The 23,480-nt window shown below is 36.6% G+C and overlaps 3 protein-coding genes across 3 annotated transcripts in view; all 3 read left to right on the top strand.

The window, feature by feature from the left end:
* Positions 1-6,510, top strand: part of LOC141651942 (uncharacterized) — a 57,082-nt gene extending 50,572 nt beyond the window's left edge. The window contains exon 5 of the mRNA XM_074459630.1: positions 6,447-6,510. Coding sequence (XP_074315731.1) covers positions 6,447-6,510 — 64 coding nt within the window. The remainder of the gene's footprint in view (positions 1-6,446) is intronic.
* On the top strand, positions 6,422-8,226 carry LOC141653837 (uncharacterized). The gene is made up of 2 exons (XM_074461701.1): positions 6,422-7,649; positions 7,947-8,226. Exons 1-2 carry the CDS (start codon positions 6,848-6,850, stop codon positions 8,126-8,128), a joined length of 984 nt encoding a protein of 327 aa, XP_074317802.1. The 5' UTR covers positions 6,422-6,847; the 3' UTR covers positions 8,129-8,226.
* Positions 8,227-14,103: 5,877 nt separating this feature from the next.
* On the top strand, positions 14,104-21,218 carry LOC141653838 (sister chromatid cohesion 1 protein 2). Its single transcript, XM_074461702.1, has 13 exons — positions 14,104-14,411; positions 15,611-15,872; positions 15,956-15,993; positions 16,074-16,111; positions 16,770-16,930; positions 17,037-17,359; positions 17,557-17,668; positions 17,847-17,983; positions 18,065-18,411; positions 19,420-19,465; positions 19,564-19,585; positions 19,691-19,820; positions 20,794-21,218. Exons 1-13 carry the CDS (start codon positions 14,192-14,194, stop codon positions 20,890-20,892), a joined length of 1,935 nt encoding a protein of 644 aa, XP_074317803.1. The 5' UTR covers positions 14,104-14,191; the 3' UTR covers positions 20,893-21,218.
* The last annotated feature ends 2,262 nt before the right edge of the window (positions 21,219-23,480 follow it).

Here is a 23,480-nt window from a genome sequence, read left to right on the forward strand (position 1 = left end):
GTACCCTTGAATTGCTTCCCTTGTAGATAATTTCCGCCACTTAGATGAGGAAAGTGGCTATTCTTTTATAGATGCATCCATTACTTGATTTTGTGTGCTTAATGTTTGGATGTGTCGCCATTTTGGCAAGACCCACCTTGCCTTGCAAAAAGGCACCCTACCTCATGGTTGTCTTGTTGTGAGTTGAAGGGGCGGAGTGAGATCCGCTAATTGTCTCATATCGGCTATGTTATTAGGTTAGTTTAAATAATGGTCCTAGTCTTTGTCACCTCTTTACTCGGGACGAGCAAAGGTTCGGTTTGGGGATATTTGATGTGACCATAATTAGAGCATATTTAGTCCCTGAATTAGCCTTGTTCCCATGCTTTTTAGTGCATATTTGGGTCATTTATTGTCTTTAGTCCTTTGTTTTGCATATTCTTTGAGGTTTTGTGTCCTTGGTAGGAAAGGAGTGCAAACCTTGCATTTTCATGGCAAAATGAGGCTAAATTGATTGAATTCAATGACCAAGCATCAAAGAGAGACAAGATTAGAAGGCCTTTGTACATACTATAGTAGATGGGCAATGATGAGAAAAGATCCTTGCATCCCGGAGAAAATCCACAAGGATTTTATGAAGAAAAAGGAAGAAAAGAAGAAGGAATGAAACTGTTTGACAATCCGTGCGGATTGCCCCAAAGACGCCCGTCCACCACCCACAATCCGAGCGTCTTCCTCCACAAGACGCCCAGGCAAAACCTCCACAAGACGCCCGTCTTCCCCCTCTGGATGCCCGTCCAGGAACGCCCAAATCCGTCCGTCCCCTGCCAAAAACGCCCGGATTCCCAGACAGTACTTTCGTCTTCACAAACTTCAAAGAAGGATGCACATCTTTTTCTAAGACCAGCGAAAAAGAGACCGGAGTCTCCCTAGAGACCGGCGATTCCTCAATGACTTAATCGTCATTTAAGCCCTTAGTAAACCCTAATTTATGTACCTAATCCCCACTATAAATACCCCATTAGCCTAATTAGAAGAGGATGTTCTTCTTAGCAATCTTTAGTGTAGTTAATATCAATCAAATCTCTCTTTAATTTTGTAATCAACATTTAATCAAGTTTTAATACAAGTTTTATTTCCTTAATCTCTCTCTTGTTCATCCTTTATTTTGGGTAATTGAAGATTATTTGGGTTATTATTGGGAGATTGACAACCTTCCAATCAAGCATCAAGTACTTCTTTTATTCTTTGCTTTATTATTGGAATCATTAGTAGGTATAATTCTCTTAATCCCTTTTTAATTATTGTTAATCACTTTCATTTATTCATCATGTTTCACTTTGTTGGTATGATTGACAACCTTGCTAGCATGTTCAACATGATAATGAGTGAGTAGTTTCTTTAGCTAGGGTTAATGGGCAATTAGGGGAAACCAACATGGGGAATGATTCATGCTTAAATTAATATGCTTTCATAGTTTATTTACTTGCTTGTTGTGATCTCAACTTATGCACATGTTATGTTTGATGAAATGTGAGCCTATGAATCCTTGCATTTTTTACCCATCACCTATCTTTTCAATGAGACTTGTAAGACATAAACCAACTCGAGTCTCATTAGACCATGCATATAGTTGAGTAGGGAAGATTAAGTCGACTTGTAGGTGTTGTACAATCTGATCGATTCGGGTCCGGGACCCAAACTTTCCTAGGATTGTAAGATATAAACCAACTCGATCCATCACAACAATAATTGCTTGCTTATAACTTGAGAATATGTTTGTATGATTAATTCCCATGAATTCCCTATGACCCCATGATACCCTAGTGCCTTTTATCAATTGTTTACACCCCTTTTAATTCATCTTCCTTGTTTACTTTCATTGCTATTTAGTTTAGTGATCTTCTACTTCAAACCCCAATTGTGACACCCTTAGACACCACTAGTTGCAATAGAAATCTCATCTCAATTCCCGTCCCTTGGGATCCGACCTTTACTTGCCTCTTTACTAATTGTAAAGTTGTTTGTGAAGTTATAAATTGTGTTTTGGTCTAGGTGCTCCTAACGACAAGTACTGAAAACTAAACCCTCACGAGGGATCACGACCAATTGGTATTAATTTGGGGGGAAACAATTGGGGGAAAATAATTTAGAGGTGAGGAAATCAATTTGGGGAAAATAATTTAGGGTTTTTGATTGATTTTTTTTGTTTCTCACTAAAATGAAAGTGTTCAAGAGAAAAGGTAACCGGTTTTACAGGTATCCCTTCCAAGGGATCAGTATAAGTTAAATGACGTCAAAGATAAGATTATTCTCAGTTAAATACGAGGATAGATTAATCTGAGAAGAGGGGGCATAAAATGGATTATTCCCATGAAATAACCCTAAATTATAATTATAGATAGTTTGTGAACCCCCGCGTTAAAGCGGAAAATATAACTTATAAAATGATGCGGAAATTAGGAATTTTTTTGAAACTTTTAAAATTAAAGCACGGGTTCATTAAAACCTAAAACATAAATAGAGAATGCGGTAATAAAGATTTAAATTATACAAACGTGATAGTCAAGGTGAGGGAAAATATATCTCTCGAATGACAAATGATAAAAGGTGAGTCTAAGCAATTCTACTAAACCGACTACTAGTCCAAGGTGCTCGCTAGCTCACACGTCTAAACCCCACAAATGCATCTTCACAAACCTGTCATTCATGTAAACATGAAAGCCACTGTCACTGGGGAGTAACTCAGGGTTCTCCCAGCCATATTATGTCAAAACGAACATAATAAAGAACATGAACAAATAATCTTCTCAGATTAATCTATCCTCGTGTTTAACTGAAAATAATCTCATCTTTGACGTCATTTAACTCTAACTAAACTGAGCTCATAATTGACCTGTTAATACAGGTTTCCCAACAGGTCATTGCTTTTTTCTTTTTTCTTTTTTTTCATTTTTTAATTCTTCTTTATACTTTCTTTATCTTCATCTTCATGTATAGACCTTGCTATCAATCTCTAAAATAAGCATCCTACTACTTTAATCATCAACAAACCTAAATAATGCCCCCAAAAGAAACCCAAATAGATTAATTTCAACACCCAAATAATCACCAAAAAAAAGTACAAATTAGAAAGTAGCAGACAAAATAAATCGATTTAGTCATTGACAACCTAATTAATCAGCCACCATCTTTAATCGATTCCAAACGATTTTAATTTTAACAAACTCAATCGAATTGCTTCCCTCGCTCGTTCATCTTGCTATAGGTCTAATTCACCATTGAACCCCGTACATTCCAAGTTATATGTAAGCCATCATTCATCATCTTCATAGTCATCATAACCTTATGCAACAAGTCACACATTTTGCCCTTTCAATTCGTCGAATAATTAATGACTAAAGCCTTCACGATCTTTTCTGTAATTACCACCATCACGACACTTATTTATGGTATTTAGTAATCTTGCGACGAAGCTGACAAAGTCAAGCCCAGATTATAACATAGGGTTTTGGCGATGGAGTACACCTACGAGAATAATCATCATCCTTATCATGGCGATGAAGCTGACAGCGTTAAGCCCACTATATATTCAGTGCGGAATATATTTTTTTCTGGACAAAGCTGTTACACGGGGTGTTGGCATGAGAAAGTTGAAGAAATATCTATGTCACAAGCTAAGAGAAAGATAAAAAAATTAGAAAAATAGAATTTGGGATTGTATACGAAGACTAATTCAGTTGTCTTCTTATATTGGTATTAATTTGGGGGGAAACAATTGGGGGGAAATAATTTAGAGGTGAGGAAATCAATTTGGGGAAAATAATTTAGGGTTTTTGATTGTTTTTTTTTGTTTCTCACTAAAATGAAAGTGTTCAAGAGAAAAGGTAACCGGTTTTACAGGTATCCCTTCCAAGGGATCAGTATAAGTTAAATGACGTCAAAGATAAGATTATTCTCAGTTAAATACGAGGATAGATTAATCTGAGAAGAGGGGACATAAGATGGATTATTCCCATGAAATAACCCTAAATTATAATTATAGATAGTTTGTGAACCCCCGCGTTAAAGCGGAAAATATAACTTATAAAATGATGCGGAAATTAGGAATTTTTTTGAAACTTTTAAAATTAAAGCACGGGTTCATTAAAACCTAAAACATAAATAGAGAATGCGGTAATAAAGATTTAAATTATACAAACGTGATAGTCAAGGTGAGGGAAAATATATCTCTCGAATGACAAATGATAAAAGGTGAGTCTAAGCAATTCTACTAAACCGACTACTAGTCCAAGGTGCTCGCTAGCTCACACGTCTAAACCCCACAAATGCATCTTCACAAACCTGTCATTCATGTAAACATGAAAGCCACTGTCAGTGGGGAGTAACTCAGGGTTCTCCCAGCCATATTATGTCAAAACGAACATAATAAAGAATATGAACAAATAATCATATTAGATAAGTTATGAGTGAATCGACTTATAACTAAACATGAGATCATACGTGTTTAAACCAACAAGGATAAAAGAAATGATGGAATAAACAAGTAAGGCATAAGCAACAATAAAATAAATGGAGAAGAAAAACAAGGAAACAGACACGACCACTTAGCCACGAGCACGTATTTCAAGGAGATATGACCAAAGTAACCATCCAAATAATGCAAGATATTTATCACTCTTAGACTATAATTTCCCCGGGTAGGACTACGATAATAATATGGTCCTAGTCTAAATCTGCAGATTCTCGGGTGTACATCCCGATTCGACGTGCGCCAGCACAACACGCACCCAAGACTCGACTACTAATGGAGACCGAGTACCCCAATCGCGAACAAAGACGAAAGTGGCGGAAAGACTAAGATAAGACTCACTTGCCAGCACAGTACAAGTGGCCAAAACCATACTTGCCAGAACAGCACAAGTAGGCCAAACTCGTACTTGCCAGAACAGCACAAGTAGGGCGAAAATGTATGTCAAGCACATACGATGGTATTATGGCATTTCTACAAGAATACGACTCTTCATAAGTGACTACTTATAATAAATATTTCATACATGTATTATATTAATAAATATTTCACTTCATAATTTAACATACCGGTTAAATAAAATATAAGGGATATTCTCTCGTGTACCCTTGAACTTTTTCGTTTTCTAAGGTATACCCCTTGTTTTTCAAAAAAAAACTTTGACCGACAATAATTCTCTGTTACGAGTTCAGAAAACGATAATTTTTTTTCAAACCAATTATCTCGTCAAGGCCTTGAATGTGAAAAAAAAATTCACCGATTTTTGAACTCGTAGCCGGTACTTATGGTTGGTCAAAGCTTTTTTAATGAATAAACTTTGACCGACCATAATTTCCGACTACGAGGTGAGACGTCGGTGAATTCTTTTTCAAACTGAAGACCTCTTCAAGACGGTCAATTTGAAAAAAAAAAGTTTATCGTATTCTGAACTTATAGCCAAAAGTTATTAACGGTCAAAGTTTTTTTTTGCAAGAAAAGAAGGTACATCTTAGAAAATAAAAAAGTTGAGGGGTACATGAGAGAATATCCCAAAATATAATAAGCGATAATGAATAATTTACGTTATGTGAAATCTACAGAATAAGTGTGACCAACTCAAGCGACTCATTTATGAGCCCATCAAACAAGTCATAAAAACCCAATACTTGAAGTCACAGGAAATCCATCAACTTAATCATGCAAAGTCCAACCATGTAATCATGTGAAGTCCAACATTTAAAACATAACAAGCCCAAAAGAAGGAAGTATGTAAAATCCCCATATAAATTATAGTGAACCCAATCTATAAAATATAATGAGCGGTAGTGAATAAACGTTTCAGTTCTCATTCACATGTTACTTGAACAAAGTATAAATAACCGATAACAAATGAATTAACTAATACGGAACACGAGACAAAACGTAAATAAACCAAAATCCGAACTACCCATAAGCATATACGAGTCAACAAGGGAAAACTTTGGTCACGATACGAATAAAAAGCATAAACAACCATCATACACAAAGGATATATATATTTATAGAACTTGAAACGGTAAAACGGGTGCCATTTACTCATATAGACTCCGAATCGAGTGATTCAAGTGGCTAAACCACCTAATTTTTCGACGCCGGTCCATCTGTCATATTTTTAGTGGCATTGGAATTTTCACCGGTCAGATACGACGGGGTCCAGGCCAACACGGGTCACCCAAAATAGTCTCAAAAATGCAACTTTAGTAAGTATGGAACTATGAAATAATATATTCCCGTATTATGTGGGATATGTACGGAATATATATTATTTCATACTTATCTTGTAAATATTTAGTTGCTAATTTGTGGTTATCCTTTCCTTATTCTTAGGCCTTAACTTAGGAATAGTTAGCTGTCACTGCTGTATATAATAAGCTTTAGATCATCGACATTGTTATCAATAAAAATTAACACAATACAGGCATATTGCCAACCTTCGACAATCAATTCTCTCATATTTTAACATGGCATCAGAGCAGGATTAATTCCTAGCTCCTGCGTTTTTTTTTTCAATACAAAAAAAAAACAATCATAATACACGACAATCACAATGACAAAAATCGGAAGCAAATCCGAATCTGAAGTTCCTGAATCGAACATCATACCACCTTCATCTCCGCTATTTTTACATCCTTCGGAAAGTCCGAGCCTCAAATTAACTTCAATCACTTTCAACGGTGAAAATTATGATCTCTGGGCTGATGCCGTCAAGAATGGGTTAGAAGCCAAGAATAAATTGGGGCTTGTTGATGGGACAGTGCCGAAGCCAGAGGGAAGGAGGAAGGGAATTGTGAAGTCGTAGCATGGCGTCAATGCAATGCCATGATAAAGGCTTGGTTGCGAAGTGTGATTGACGAGAAATTGCATCCAAGCATAGCTTTTTCTGGGACCGTTGTCGAAATCTGGAAGGAACTCAAGGAGCATTATGCTGCCGGGAATGCAGGACGTATTCATCAACTAAAAGGCGACATCATAGCGTGCAGGCAAGGTAATCGTTCTATCGTAGATTATTATACGAATTTGAAGTCCCTATGGGACGAACTCGGTACATATAGCCGAGTACCCACCTGTACATGTGGTGCTGCCACTGAATTTCTTAAAGAAAAAGAGGAGGAAAAAATCCACCAATTAATAATGGGACTTAATAGTGCTTTATACGATAATATTCGTTCCAATTTATTGATGGAAGACTACCTCACCTCTCTCAATCGAGTCTATGGGATCCTTTTAAGGGAAGAGCGACACAAAGCAGTCACTCGCATCAGAGATGAGCCTGCAACGGAAGTCGCTATGGCTGCACAAACTGGTAGTGGTCGTGGCACCAGTCAACAACCAGATTCCAAGGACTACGAACCCCCGCGATGCACTCACTACAAGAAGTGGTACCATACGGAGGCCAATTGTTGGGAAAAGTTAGGAATTAATGGCAGGGATCGTGGAAGAGGAAGGAGAGGAGGGCGAGGTGGTAGAGGTGGACGCGGTCCAGGAACTAATAATCAAACCGCGAACACCGTGTCAACCAATGATGAAGGAGACTCCTCAAAACAAGCTCTCACTGCGACGGAAATCGAGCAAGTACGAACCCTTCTTGATACCAGAGGTGAAAGTAGTGAAAAATTAAAAAGTAATCGCTCTGTTAATTTGAATGATTGGATGCTCGATAGTGGGTGCTCCCACCATATGACAGGTTGTAAGGAAATACTTTGCGAGCCATGGAAAGGAGCGCCGTCGAATGTTGCTTTACCGGATGGCTCGTCCATTGTCGCTACTGAACATGGGAGAGTTATTCTCACAAACAATTTTATTTTACAAGATGTGTTATATGTGCCGAATTTGACGTGTCATTTAATTTCAATTCCGCAACTCATTCGTGAAAATAATTGCTTAGTGGTTTTTAATCCTAATTGTTGTATAATACAAGACCAATCTACGAAGACGGAGATTGGACGGGGTGAGTTGCGAGATGGCGTTTATTACATGACACGAGTCGGGAATGTTGTTGCACGAGTTGGTGTAGATGAAGCTCGGGTATGGCATCAAAGACTTGGTCATCCTTCAAGTCATGTTTTTACCTCTTTTAGCAAATTAATTTCGAAACAATAATCCGTTGATCCAAATTTTATTTGTGACCCTTGTTGTCGTTCAAAACAAACCCGATTGAGTTTTCCGTTGAATAATAAGAGGAATGACAATTTGTTTCATTTAATACATTGTGATATATGGGGGGCATATAGAGAAAATAGCTTATCTGGTGCACATTATTTTTTAACTGTCGTCGATGACCATAGCCGTAGTGTTTGGATCCACCTTATGAAGAATAGAGGGGAGGTTTGTGATTTAATGAAGTATTTCTGCAAAATGGTAGACACCCAGTTTGGAAAGCAAATTAAAATAGTACAAAGTGATAACGGAACTGAATTTCTTTCGGGACCGTTAAAACAATTTTATAAAGAAAACAACATGATTTTCCAAACCAGTGTAGTAGACACCCCTCGGCAAAACGGCCGTGTTGAGAGAAAGCACAGACACATTTTAGAGAAAGCGAGGGCACTTAGATTTCAAGCCAACCTACCCATCGAGTTCTGGGGGGAATGTGTCTTAACTGCTGCCTATCTCATAAATAGGACCCCCACAAAAATTCTGGATGGAAAGACACCTTATAAACTATTGTATGGTCATGCTCCTAATCTAGATAATTTAAGGGTTTTTGGTTGTCTCGTTTATGCTCATAATAAACAACGACCAAAGGACAAGTTTAAGGAGCGTGGAATTCGTTGTATGTTCATTGGGTATCCCAAGTCTCAGAAAGGGTGGTGCGTTTATGACTTAAAATCAAGGCGACACTTCGTTTCCCGTGATGTGCATTTTTATGAGCATGTCTTTCCTTATGAACACGATACAACTCATGACCCAAAACAAGATGCAAAAAATGAACCCACTGATTCACTCCCCATAATCGAATTCAACCCTTACACTCCACCTCCAAGCACAACACCTACATTTGAAACTATCATGGACAGAAATATCCAACCAGGCCATACCGAGCAAATTGAGAGTGAGAGGGATCATGCTACCGACTCGAACACCAATAAGAACAGTGGAGATAAGGAGGGTGTTGACATTGAGGGGGAGCGTACGGAAATGGAGGAAGAAGTCCGCTTAGGACGTGGTGAGAGGCAAAAGTTCGAACCCGCATGGAAGAAAGACTATCTTTGCAAGTCCACTCGTGTCATCTCAACAAAATCAACTCACTCGTCTCAATCATCGTCATCTATGAAAGGTACCCGTTATCCAATAATTAATTATCCCACAAGTAATTGTTTTTCATTATGTCACCAAAATTTTCTTGAAGTTGTTGATGCGATTCGAGAACCTAGAAATTATTTTGAAGCTGTCAAACACCGTGAATGGAGAGAAGCAATGGGGAAAGAAATCGAGGCTCTTACAAAAAATAGAACATGGGCAATTGTTGATCTTCCCGATGGTAAGAAACCCATTGGTTGTAAATGGGTATACAAAGTCAAGCTCAAGGCAAATGGAACCGTCGAAAGACACAAAGCCCGGTTGGTAGCTCAAGGTTTTACACAAATAGAAGGTGTCGATTATCATGAGACTTTTGCACCGGTGGCCAAAATGACAAGCGTGCGTCTATTATTAGCAATTGCAGTGACAAAGAAATGGGACATTGCGCAACTAGACATCAACAACGCTTTCCTTCATGGCGATTTAGATGAAGAAGTTTATATGAAATTGCCACAAGGATTCGAAGTCAGCGAGAAAGGTAAAGTTTGTCGGTTATTAAAATCCTTATATAGTCTAAAACAGGCTTCGAGAAATTGGTTTGCCAAGTTGACGGATGCATTGCAAAGCTATGGGTTCACCAAATCTCTTGCGCATTACTCATTATTCACGATGAACAAAGGAGGCATTTTCCTTGCCCTTTTAGTTTATGTGGATGATATGATTATTGTAAGCAACAACACCACAGCAAGTGATATATTGAAGCTCTTTCTCGACATAACATTTGGCATAAAAGACCTAGGTCGACTGAAGTTTTTTTTTGGGATAGAAGTAGCTCATGGAGAGTCCGGTTTATTCCTTTGTCAACGAAAGTATGCCTTAGAGATCATCAAGGAAGCAAAATTGGAAGGGGCAAAGCCAGCACACATGCTCATTGCTCAAAATCACGACTTGATCCTCTCAACCAGCCCTCTATTAAAAGATCCCCTCATATATAGGAGGCTAGTAGGGAGGCTAGTTTATCTGACTATCACGACGTCGGACTTGTTGTATGCCGTTCACACCTTATCCCAATTCCTGCAAGAACCGAGGAAAGAACATCTGGAAGCCGCGCTCCGTGTGGTTAAGTACCTTAAAGGTGACCCAGGTAAAGGCATAGTGATGCGAAAGGATGCCAAACTGCAACTTAATGGGTATTCTGACTCGGACTATGCTCGATGTCTACTAACTCGTCGGTCACTCACTGGGTATTTCGTGGCCCTCGACTCGACTCCTATATCTTGGAAATTTCGCAAGCAACCGACTGTTGCCAAATCCACGGCAGAGGCGGAGTACCGAGCTATGGTAGCCGTCACAAGTGAGTTAATATGGGTGAAATTATTCCTTTCTTCACTCAATATTCCTCATATGCACCCTATGCGAGTTCTTTGTGACAATAAGTCTGCTTTACACATTGCCAAAAACCCGGTTTTTCATGATCGTACGAAGCACATTGAAGTTGATTGTCACTTTATTCGACAACATTTGATAACCAAAAACATTGCAACAAGTCATATCCAAAGCAAAGAACAAATTGCAGATTTATTTACCAAGGCCCTTGGACGAGATGCTTTTGAATATTTGAGTCGTAAGTTGGGCATTCGAGCTCCTACTGCTCCAACTAAGGGGAAGTATGGAACTATGAAATAATATATTCCCGTATTATGTGGGATATGTACGGAATATATATTATTTCATACTTATCTTGTAAATATTTAGTTGCTAATTTGTGGTTATCCTTTCCTTATTCTTAGGCCTTAACTTAGGAATAGTTAGCTGTCACTGTTGTATATAATAAGCTTTAGATCATTGACATTGTTATCAATAAAAATTAACACAATACAGGCATATTGCCAACCTTCGACAATCAATTCTCTCATATTTTAACAACAAGCTAAATGGAACCGTCTCAAAACTGAAACTTTAAGCAAGTAATGATACTAGTGACATATAACAACAACCACATATAATTACCCGTCTCATAAGAAAGCCAAAGATACCATCTTTACTCAATTTAAGCAAGTAAAACCTTGTATAAATCCATCTTAAACAACTACACATATAATCTCATAAGAATCACAATTACTAGCTTATAACAACAAAACATAACATATAAACATACAAATGATATAATACCGAGTAACCCATCACCGTTACCTCATTATTTCTTCAAAATGCAAGATTCCGACTCAGAACCATGCCGGTTGCTCAAAAGGAAGCTCAAGAACCGAGTTCCCAAGTAAGACCTCGAAATCGTGCCACAAAAGTCACGGCCAGCAGCAAGGGTGAGGGAAAGTCAAGATCTTTCTTACCTAGGAAGATGGAGGGCGAGGAGAGGAAGAGATAGGCGCAAAAATCGTTGAAAACCGATAAGAAACGAAGGTTTTATGGTCATTTTAGTGAAGGAGGTGGAACTTGTGTAACAATGGTGTTGTAGTTGTGTATTTGTTGCTGAAAAATGAATGGTGGAGGGAGAAGATAGGGTTTAAGCTCTTATATGGGTGGAGGGAAAAGAGTAGGATGAAAGCCCATAGTTATCTTAGGCTCAAACTATCATTTTAAGTCGATTTTACCCTAAAACACAACCCGAACCTACTACAAACTTAAGACGGATATTTTTTTATCAACATTAATATTATTTTACATATAAAGCCACATTTTTATAAAAACGGTTTTAAAATACAAATAATAAAATGACTAATTAAATTATAAATGCCAACACGGAAAATTCGTGGGTGTTACTTAGTTCAATATTTTGTGGAATAAAATATATTATGCAAATATCAATTATATTTAGCCTAAAGAGAGTTTTTTTATGATTAACTTTATTATACTTTTCTAATATTTTTTCGTATAAGATGTGAACTATATCATTTTTATTTTATGTAATATTTTTCTAACATTTTTTCGAGTTAAATATATGTGAAGTATATCGTTTTTATTTTATGCAATATTTTGTGTAAAGTATATCAGTGCCATTTAATTAGGAAAGATTTTATCTATAGTTAATCATAGTGGTATATTTTTTTTATTGTTAAGATTATGCATAATTAGTGGCATGAGTTTAGGAAATAACTCTATTCGTGGTAATGTAATTGTTGTTGGCTTTTGTTTGGTCATTTTAATTTTCAATTGTTAAGAAGCTGTAACTCTCTAAATACGACACGTCATATGTGCTGAGTTCTTATACTGCCATGTAGGCAGTGATGTTGTAGGATTAATATTTAATATGATATTTTGTGTAAAGTATATCAGTGCCATTTAATTAGGAAAGATTTTATCTATAGTTAATCATAGTGGTATATTTTTTTTATTGTTAAGATTATGCATAATTAGTGGCATGAGTTTAGGAAATAACTCTATTCGTGGTAATGTAATTGTTGTTGGCTTTTGTTTGGTCATTTTAATTTTCAATTGTTAAGAAGCTGTAACTCTCTAAATACGACACGTCATATGTGCTGAGTTCTTATACTGCCATGTAGGCAGTGATGTTGTAGGATTAATATTTAATATGATATGATGATATGAAGTATGATATGATATGATATGATGAGAATCTTTTTTTCATTTACGTTTTTAATGTGTATCTTTAGAGCAAATACCAGAATATTCATTAATTTAAATCATTTGTAGTCCATTTCCATCAATGTACTTTGGAGTAGCTTATTTTCCTAAATTAGCCTTCCTATTTTGATTTGGGTGATCATTCCTCCCTGGTCAAACAAAACAACTCATTAGGCTCTGTTTGACACGACACTTCAGGTAGCTTATTTGACCAAAGTAGCTTATTTGACCAAAATTTCAGCTACCTGATTTTTTTGCAAGTGTTTGGCAAGTAGCTTAATCAGTTACCTTATCAGCTCATAATTTTCAGCTATCTTATCAGTTACTTTTTCAGGTTTCAGTTAGCTTTTCAGTTTTTACCTACATTTTCAGGTTTTTTTTTGCCAAACTGAGCCTAGTCTAGGTCCCAATTTTCTCGATTGAAGGATCTACTTTTGCATAAACGAAGTTATTGTAAAATTATTACTACTAGTATATGGATGCTTTATTAAGTGACATTCGACAAGAAAAAAAGATTAGTGAAAAGAAGATTATTAATTGGAAAATATGGGTTGATGTAGTATAATATAAGAAATATCAATAAGTCTCTCATGTGATGGGTTACTTTTTTTCACAAATGAAGACGGGTCAATGTTGTCATTTTAGCGACAAACACTAATTATAATATCTTGTCATTAAATGGTCACATTTTACCATAAAAACGATTACATAAGATCGTCTAAAATCTTCCGACGGCATAATCCATCGAAAATGGGAATTACTCTATTTAGGAACTATTCCAACCATTATTATTGTCATTGAATGAACAAGGACCCAAATTAGGCAAAATTTACCCACAAAAGCAAAGCAATCACTACACCCTCCCATGCCCTACTACACTAATGTACCTCTACGGCTTCACCCACGTACTTGGGAAGATAGACCCAAAATTCAAAAGTTGGAAGCTGGAAGCTCGAACCCTACCAAGTTTTACTAATACACAAATTCACGTTTAAGTTAGCATTATTAGTCTTAAACTTAAAACAGAATATTATACTATTTACATAAATAAGCCAAAAATAAAATGATTAAATATTAGTAAAAGACCTATCTTATTTATATAAATAGTAGATTATTTAATTTATCTTAATCTTAAAACAAATATTTCCGTTTTAAGAGAGAATTATTAGCGGTTGTCCGGTTGATAATGTGACCAACTCACCAACATTTTATTTATTTATACATTAAAAAATCAACAGTAAAAACCAGAGTGTCCAAAAAAAAAAAGACACTTGGAAGAAACTTCCCTAATACACCATTCGACCGTTTCCCTCTCCATTAAAAATGAGCACTTCATCAACAAATTCAAAATTAGGGGAAATTAACAGCAACACCAAATTACCACCATTAAAACACCAACAACAAGTAGAGAAAAGCAGAATGTTTGATTCACAAAGTTTATTATCAAGTAAAGGACCTTTAGGCAGCATTTGGGTTGCTGGTTATTTCTTCAAACGCCTTAAAAAACGCCAAGTTACTGATACCAATATCCCTTCTTCTGTTGGTTTGTACTCTTTTTAATCTCTGTTTTTTACTTTGAAGTTTCTATCTTTTTCTGTATTTTTTCATCTGGGTTTGTTTTATTTTTACATAAAGATCGCACTTTTATGAAAAGATGGCATTTTTTTTGTTTTTAAGTATATACTCCGTACTTTTTTAGTGTAGTGCTGAATCTGCTGATAATTTATGTTTTTTTTTTTTTTGATATTGTGATGTACTGACGTTTGGGAGTGTGAATGTTAGGTTTGTATTGGTGTTAATCAAAGGTTTTGACTTTTGAGGGACTAATGTTTACTCCTTAGTGCAATTATTTGTTTACCTTGTATTTGTTGCGAGGTAAACAAATGATTGAGACGGAGGGAGTATATATTAAAATGATAATACTAGGTTTGTTGTGAGATGGCCAAAATGCTCAACTGGGTTTCCTTATTTTTGTGTTTGTAGTTGTTTTCACTCAATCCTGTATGTTAATTGATGTTTTTGTGTGGTAAACTGGTAAAATTAAGCGACTTGGATCATCAGGTTGAACTATTTGGGTTTCTTATCAAGGTTTCATATTTTGGTTATCTTATGGATTTTAATGGGCGATCATATTGGCAATAAGTCAATTAGGGTTTATCTTTTTTATTTGTTTGATTTAGGGTATGTTAATTTATGGTAAATGATGAATGTATCTATGGTCGGTCCTTTCCGATGAATGATTGATGTGTAAATGTGGGCAACCCTTTGGGATGAATGTAGTAGAAAAGCTGTGGCAAATGGCATAAATATATCCATGGGAAGTAGCTTTTTTCTAGTTAGGGCCTTAGGAATAAGATAGTGTGTACTTGAAATTCTCCGAATTCATCTTTGATGGGATTCTGGCTGTTCAATCAGGGTTTCAGTAGAGCTTTTTTTTTTGGGGTACTTTTGTTATCTTCAGGTTCATGATGAATCGGAATGTTTATGCTCAGATATTTTCAAATTGTCTAGATTTATTCTGTCTTGTTAAATTTTTTTAAAAATTAGTACCTCAAAAGTTCATAGCCGTAAGTAAGCATCTGTTTTGACTTAGGCTTACCTTTGTATTTTTGCTATGAAGTATCGAAGGACACTATGATTTGACCTTTCGCGACTTACTAGAGAAAAGCTGGTTCTTTTTCCGGAGTTTCTTGATAGCCTTCTTGGATATGTCCGATGATTTTGCTTTCTTGGTTGTGACAGATATAATTTTGCTGGAAGGACTGCCTTCTGTAACCTATAGGGTTTTGGCATATCTTCTTCTTGGTGTTGTAAGGATATATTCGAAGAAAGCTGAGTATCTGTATCAGGACTGCGACCAGATTGTCTCTGATATTAACAGGTTTTCATTGAGCAAAAAAACTGTCCCCTTTAGAGATATAGTACGTTTTACTCATTCCATTAGCCTACCAAAGAGATATGAACTCGATACATTTCAACTGGAGGTTACTGATGATGCTATCAGGTGAGAGTATTATCTAACAGTATGTTTAGCATATACGGAGTACTACTCAATTTCTTGCTATAATGATTTATCCAATGTTACAGGGACCATGTGTCACAGAAGGAAGACATTATTCTGAAAGGTATTCTTCAAGTGTTGTCGTTTTTTGAAGATTTCTGTTTTGTGTTTAGATGTGTTCTTAATATAAACTGTTTTTCTCAGAGGTGGATGTAACTCATTACCTGACTGATTCGCGCAAGGTAATATTCTTGAATTCTTTCCAGGTTTTTACTTTTTTTTTAAAAAAAAATTGTGCTTCAACAATTCAATGCATATTAGATGTCAACTTGGTCAGCTAGCTTAGCTAGTAAAGTTGTTGAACTATATGTTTCATGACATGGATTCAGAACCTATCTGCATTAGAATGGCTATCGACATGGTTATTTTGTTGGATGTACTGTATTTACTAAGTCACTGCATTTTTTCTTATTCTGAATGTGGGTCAGACTTCCAGTGTAGCTTGTCATTAGTTCCTACAATTGCCTAATCTCATCTTTTGGAAGGAGCAGTTTATTTGTGTGGTATTTTTATATTTTTATGCATATTACCGAAAATTTTGCTGGATGTGAGGATTCGATAAAACTTCATATAGTTTGATACCTCTGTCTTTACCACTTATTTATGATTTTCATTATACCATAAACATCACATCATTGCCGTCTATTTGACGTGCTTTCTTTGGTGGAAAAGACTGGAGTAATGGAGTACTTCGGCCTTCCTTGCATGTGTCGCAGTCTAATGAATATTTATCTAACTCATCAAAGTGGCCTAAACTTATGGCCTTGTGGATCTTGAATTATCGTCCTGTCATTTTTGCATTCTTAAAGACGGACATGGCTGTTTCACAATTTTTTGCAGCATCGTTTTGAAGAGGGGCCTCTTCACCTCGAGGAATTGGATAACACTCAGGCATTATCGGGGATCAGTATGCAGCAAAATGCTTCTTCATCCATTCAGACACCTGAAAAACTGGCTTCTGACAAAGAAGCTTCTATGCTTGGTCATACTCCCCCTGACAAGTATGAGTAACTCAACATTTAACTTGACCTTTAAAATTTAAGGTCCTGACACAATTTCGTCATGGGTCGTGTGGTTTCATGAGTACATACCATCCTATTGTTGCAGTGTTTTTTCACCACCTCAGCTGATGGACGTTGATGTGGAATTAAGCTCTCCAAATCGTACAAAAGGTTTAGAGCTTAGCAAGGAAAAGCTTCGAGAGATAAGGTTCAATGAAGACGATGGACTGGGTGCTGATATGATCTGTGAATTGGATGTGGAACTTCTCAATCTTGTCAATGATTACGATGTACAAAACAATGTTCATGGTAATGAGGACAATCAGGAGAGGTCTCCTTTAGAGAAGCATGACCATGTTTTGGAAAAGGACAATGAAGTCCCTTCTCCTGTTGAGAAGATAAGTGGTTCAAATGTTGCAGACCCTGCAGGTGCATACTTATGTAGATATGCTCAACATTTTTTTTCCACTAATTTTTACATAGGAAAGGTGTTCAACATAATTTTTGAAACAAATGACGAAGGTTATTTCTTTGGTCATCACACTTCTGTTGCTGGGGATCGTGCATCTTGAATTTCTTTACTCATCAACAAATTTGATGTTTACTAAGGCCTCTTGTAATTGTAGCTGCTAGTAATCCAAAGTTTGTGCTTGTTCCTACTCCTGTCAAGAAGGAAAATTTCCGAAGACCAAATAAGAGAAAATGCATGTTTGATGAGACTACAACACTGAATGCAGAGTAAGTTTGTTGCATCGTCTATTTTATCCCAGTTGGATTATTTCAAAAGCTGAAATTTTCAGATGTGATCCTTTAAGATTATGTGTTGTACTTTAATATTTGATCATAGTTTCAATAATCGAATCTCCATTACTGACACATTTGGTCCAAAATTATCATGATAACTTTTTTTCAATAGAATAATGAAGCTGTCCATCAAGGATGCAAGTGATTTAGTATGTAAGAGAAGGAAAGCTCCTCGTACGGTTATTGATTTATGGAGGTTTCATCGAGTTGCGGTTCTGTTAAAGGATTTCTTGGAACCCATAATACCTTGTGAGTAGTAAAGTTTATTGTGCTTTTTATCCATTGTTTGGATGATTGCATGTCATAGATTATTCATTTAAAAAATTGTAGGTGTTGCCATGGAGTTTAAAACCATTCATTGTCGAAAGAAGACAGAAACACAACCAACTTTCGAACCAGAAGCTGAACCAGATGAAACAATGCAAATTCCCGGAAAAATGCAGGTGGCAGTTTCCCCTAGAACCCCAGCTGATAGCCGATCGGTACTTGCTCCTGGAACACCTCTTGCTTCTGGAACACATCTTGCTCCTGGAACACCTGTTCGGTGCTCAACATCTGCAAGAGTGTTTGGAAATCGTAAGGGTGAAGATTCAGACGTAGAAGGTATTCACTCCTATGATAATATAATGAGAGAAGCTGTGTGTGAAGAAGACCCTGGTCCAAGACTGATGGATGAGGTACCATATCAATTGGCTCAGAAATGTTTTTAGTTTGCGGTTCGGACTTTAAATTCCTCTTGAGATCCCTTTATATTAGAACGGTACTTATTGTCTTTTTTCCGTAGATGGTCGCAATGGTAATGAATGGATTACAAGTGTTCATTTTCCTGGAGGACATAGAGATGATCCTTACTCTAGGATAACTTACTTACTGTGTTTTTTCCGTAGATGGTCACATTGGTAATGAATGGATTATAAGTGTTTATTATGCTTATTCTTATGAAGGTAGTTATTACTAAAGTAATATCTTCGCTTCCTTCCCATGACCTCCCTATTTCCTTTATTTTGACCTATGTTGCCTTAGCAACTATTACCCCCGTCCCAAGCATCCCCTAAGGGTCTGTTTGGATAGGAGGATTTGGAGGGAAAGAGAGGGGAGGGAAAGGAAGGGATGATAAATCCTTTGTTTGGTTAGCAAAATGGAGGTGGAGGGATTTTGAGGGGAGGGAAAATGAATCCTTCCACTTCCCCCCTCCAAGCCAAATTATTTCCTCTCCAACAAAGGCAAGATTTGGAGGGAAAATGAGCTCCTCCATTCTCCCTCCCCTTCCCTTCCATCCCTTTCTCTTCCCTCCTTCTCCCTCCCCTCTCTTTCCCTCCACTTTTGCTATCCAAACACACCCTAAGAGTAAAGGAGAAGGGAATAGGAAAGAATTTATTTAAACTCTTCACTTACTGAGTGGATTTCAAGCATAACAAACCAGTTGAACCGACTAAATGCCAAAAAGCAGGAGACAAATAAAATTGTTAGAGTAATTATGGATTTTGTGAAAAATAGGATTAGATGTACACCCAAGGCTTCGGGAGCAACGATTAACCCATCTTTGCATTTCTTTGTTTTAGAAAGTTTTATCTATGATATGATACTCATGTCATAATTCTGTCATTTTGGCTTTCTCTTTGTCCTTTGTATTTCCTATTTTTTTTATTGGTGGACTCTTATTGACTTCACTGTGAACTCCATAGATGGATGCAACTGAAGGTGATAGTCAAGAAATCATCAAGAACAAGGGTGAGTTGACGTTCTCGAGCCCTTACACGACTGCAAGACATTGTCAATGCTGCTCTTAAAATTTATGTTTGCCTAACTGTATCTTGTCTTGATTGCAGATGGATGGTCTACTAGAACCAGGTAGATATACACCAGAATGACGGGGTTCTTATTATTTTGTTTCTCCTTTGCTACGTAGCAAGTTTCTTTGAAGTATATTGACGGAATTTGGTTCATTATTGCTAGAACTGTGGCGAAGTATCTGCATGAAGTATATCAGTCAAAGAAGAAGCAAGGGGAAGAAGCTGTTTCATTGCTTCCCATTCTCAAGCGCAAAACCAAAGGGGAAAGTGCAAGATTATTCTTCGAAGTACTGGTGAGTTAATATCAGGGTCGTACTCTGTACTTGTACATGCAATGGGTTATGGATGTTCTCTGATTTGTTACTTCGTATCTGAATAGGTCAATTCCAGTTATGTCCATAAAGGATTTTTTTTTTTTTTTTTTTTTTTATATTAAATGTGATTTCAAAACTTCTTCAGATTGAGTCTAGTCACGTCGCATTGTGTTTGGGAATCCTGGGAGAAAGGATGGTCTTACCTGAAAGCTGTATCGAGTACTAGTTGACGTGACTTAGGCGAAAAGAGGGTTGAGCGTCATAGAGCTGTCGGATACACGATCGCCCAATTAAGCGAGTGCAGATCCCATCACTTCCAGAATACCGATCTGTTCTTCTGGCAGAACATCTCCTTATGTTAGGCTTCTCTCTCCTTGTAAGTCTAGCCCTTGTCCTGGCATCAAAATTAGCCCCTCTTACTCGCTTTGGTTCTTCGTTCTATCCTTCAATCAATTGAGCCTGTCCTTGTTTTTTTATTCTCCTCTAAGCCTGGAAAAAGAATCTAGTTCTTTTTGTTGGCTGATCTACTTCTATTTCAAAGCTTGGGTGCTTATCTTGGAGCAGGAAGAAAGCGCTCAAGCGAGTAGACTTACAAAAGGTTCCTTCCTTCTTCCTTCCCATCAGCTTCTCTGTCACTTGAATTGTTGGCTAGCCATCTCTCAAGTCCTCTTGTCCCCTAACTTGGGAAGGGTCTATCTTTCAAAACATTCCGCTCATTTGCTTGCTTATCTTTAAACTAGAGTTTGCTCGGTATTTAATTGCTCACCCGTTGGGGAGAAGGATTGAGTGTTCTTTTGGGACAAAATCTGGTCTTATGTCGAGTTATTTGGGCTGTGTCAACTGTCGAGTCATTCGAGTTGGGTCAGCTTGGTGTAATTCTGGTACCATGATTTCTGAGTGTTCTCTGATTTTCATTGCGGATTGTATTAAGAGATGATATACAATATGTCAGGTGCTAAGTAGTGGGGGATTCATGAAGGTGGCGCAACAAAAGGCTTATGAAGACGTGCTTTTGGAAGAAACCTCGAAAATGGAAGCAGCTTTACAATGAATGAATCCTATTGTAGATGGTAGTTTCAGAAAATGTTAGGCGTAGTTCTGTCTTACATGGTAATGCACAAAAGAGAGACAGAAGTGAAGAGTGCTCAAACCCGTGATTTTAGTTAGTTAGATTCATGGGAACAATTCCAATAGGAGTAGATTCTCGGTAGCTAGTGATTTTAGTCACATCGACCTGTGTTGTGTTGCTGCCTGCAACATTTTTCATCGGTATTTAATGGTCGAGTAGGATAATTTTGTAAAGGGTTTAAGTTAAGTAGAACAATCACAGATCACTGCAAGGTTTTATTTATCTGAAATAAAATCCTTTGAAGAGCAGACTCATTTGTTTTGTTCGTTGCATAGAAAGGTCAACAGTTTATGCGCTAACCAGTATTAATAGACCGGTGTGTTTGAGTTTATGAAGATATCGGTAAAATGGGAGAAGCATGTCAAGAGAAAGAACTTATTCTGGAATCTCGAAAGTCGCTGGAAATGGGGGCGTTAACATTGCTGACTGCTTTCACGCTTTCCACTGATGCAAAGGCTTTCCCTGCAGATGTTGGCCTCCTTTGTTCTGGTAATTCTGCAACACGTGTTTCAGATAACGCAAAACTTGTACGAGATGGTGTTACATGTGCCACAATCTCGTGAGACTCACTGAGTCACCGGAGACAGAATCACTCTTTCACTTTGATTATTGTTGAAATTTTGCAGGACTTGTTACCATACGCTTTAAGATTGGTGTGAAAGAAAGAAATAGGAACCCGGGCATGGTCAGCGATGCCAATTGTGGCTTAAAACTTCGAAATGATCCAAACGTCAATGTTTGGCCAAATGAACCGAGTCTCGACTACGAAAAATGGACTTGTAATCGTCAAAAGTTATAATCTTGCATTTACAAAACCAAAATATAAGCATGAAATCGAAGAAGCAACACACTGGTAAAAGAGATTGTCATGGAGATTATGGGGGCAACGACGAAGAAGCTTGATGTTCATCATTATTGAATGGTGGACAATAAAAGCCTCATCAGTCATCAAACACAAATATCTACTCCCTCTCGGTCAATTGTTGTCATTTGCTTTTTGGACATTATTCATAAAGAAAAATAATCCTTAAAATAATCTCCAATGCATAACACAAAATATAGTCATGAGGATTTTGTTTGATTCGTGTTAATAAGTACGTTAAGATTATCAAAATTTTATAATTTTCACACTTATGTAAGTAAAGATATTACGAAATGAAACGAGCATTGACAAAGGACAACAATTGACTGAGTTTATAATAAAAAAAAAGTGTTTTTTGTTCAGAAGGTAGCTAGTATTTAAGTCACTTTTTAAGCAGGTACCTAACATTATTTTTTTGCCGAAAAGTACCTAAAGTTTATATGTCATTTGTTAGGAGTACTTTATCCGTCCCAATCATTTGTTTACCTTTTCTATTTGGATGTCTTTATTAATTATTTACCTTTTTATTTTAAGAAAGCCGTTGATGAGCAATTTGATCATCCACCCTCAATTTTGTCAATTTGTCATCTAATAACTGACTCTCTCTTTCCTTGATTTTTGCGCCAAAACAGAGTTAAACAAATAATCAGGATGAAGGGAGTACCAATTACTCCCTCCATTCAACTCCACGCTACCATTATCTATTTTGTATACTATTCATAATTAATCATTCAATTTCAATTTTCTCCCAATACATAAGTGAAAATATATTCATGTGGGATCTTATTTTATTCGTCGTTACGAGTACATTAAAAATATCTAACTTTTGTATTTTTTGCAAATGCGTAGCTAATGATATTTAGCGCGTAAAAGATAAATTGGCAAACGTGAAAAAAAAAAGTGGTAGTGTGGAGTTAAATGGAGGGAGTAACTTTTTACTTAAAAAGAAATTGACTTTGGAGTTTGACTTGATGGGAAAATGTGATTATTTTATTATCCCCTTAATCCCTTTCTTTAAGATTCATTAATCACTAATTTTTATGTATTTACTCCCTCCATTTTTTTTATATATGACGTTTTACATTTACGAGGTAAGCCTTTGACTTTAATATTTACAAAAATATATTTGTTCAAAAAATATAAAAATGATACCATTAAATTCCTTACGACAAACTCTTTCATATGAGTATACATATTATAATATTTAGTCTTATATTTTAAGAGATATTGAAGAGAGAAGGGAGTGTCTCAAAATGTGAGAAAGTCATGTATAAAAAAATAGAGAGAGTATCTTAATTTTAAATGAAAGCAATTAAAATGAATTTTAATTTAATGTATTTTCGTATTTGGACATATAAGTTTAAGACAAATTCTCATTATAGACGGACACTATCCGTCCATACGTATAGACGGATACCATTTTTCCTCACAAAATATCCATTTGCCATAAAGTGGGAAGCACATGGGGCTGCCCCACCTTGTTCCCCCTACCCATTTTATTCGAGGTCTTTACCCGTCTGTTTGCCCCACCCATCTATACCAAAACCTATTGTAAGTTTAATTAAGTGATCGATTTAATCTCGAATCTTGATTTTCTTTTCACCCCTTTTTATTTCATTCTGTCGAATCATTTCGCAGGTGGTTTAAA

The sequence above is a fragment of the Silene latifolia genome, chromosome 4 (assembly GCF_048544455.1).
Source record: "Silene latifolia isolate original U9 population chromosome 4, ASM4854445v1, whole genome shotgun sequence".
Classification (NCBI taxonomy): domain Eukaryota; kingdom Viridiplantae; phylum Streptophyta; class Magnoliopsida; order Caryophyllales; family Caryophyllaceae; genus Silene; species Silene latifolia.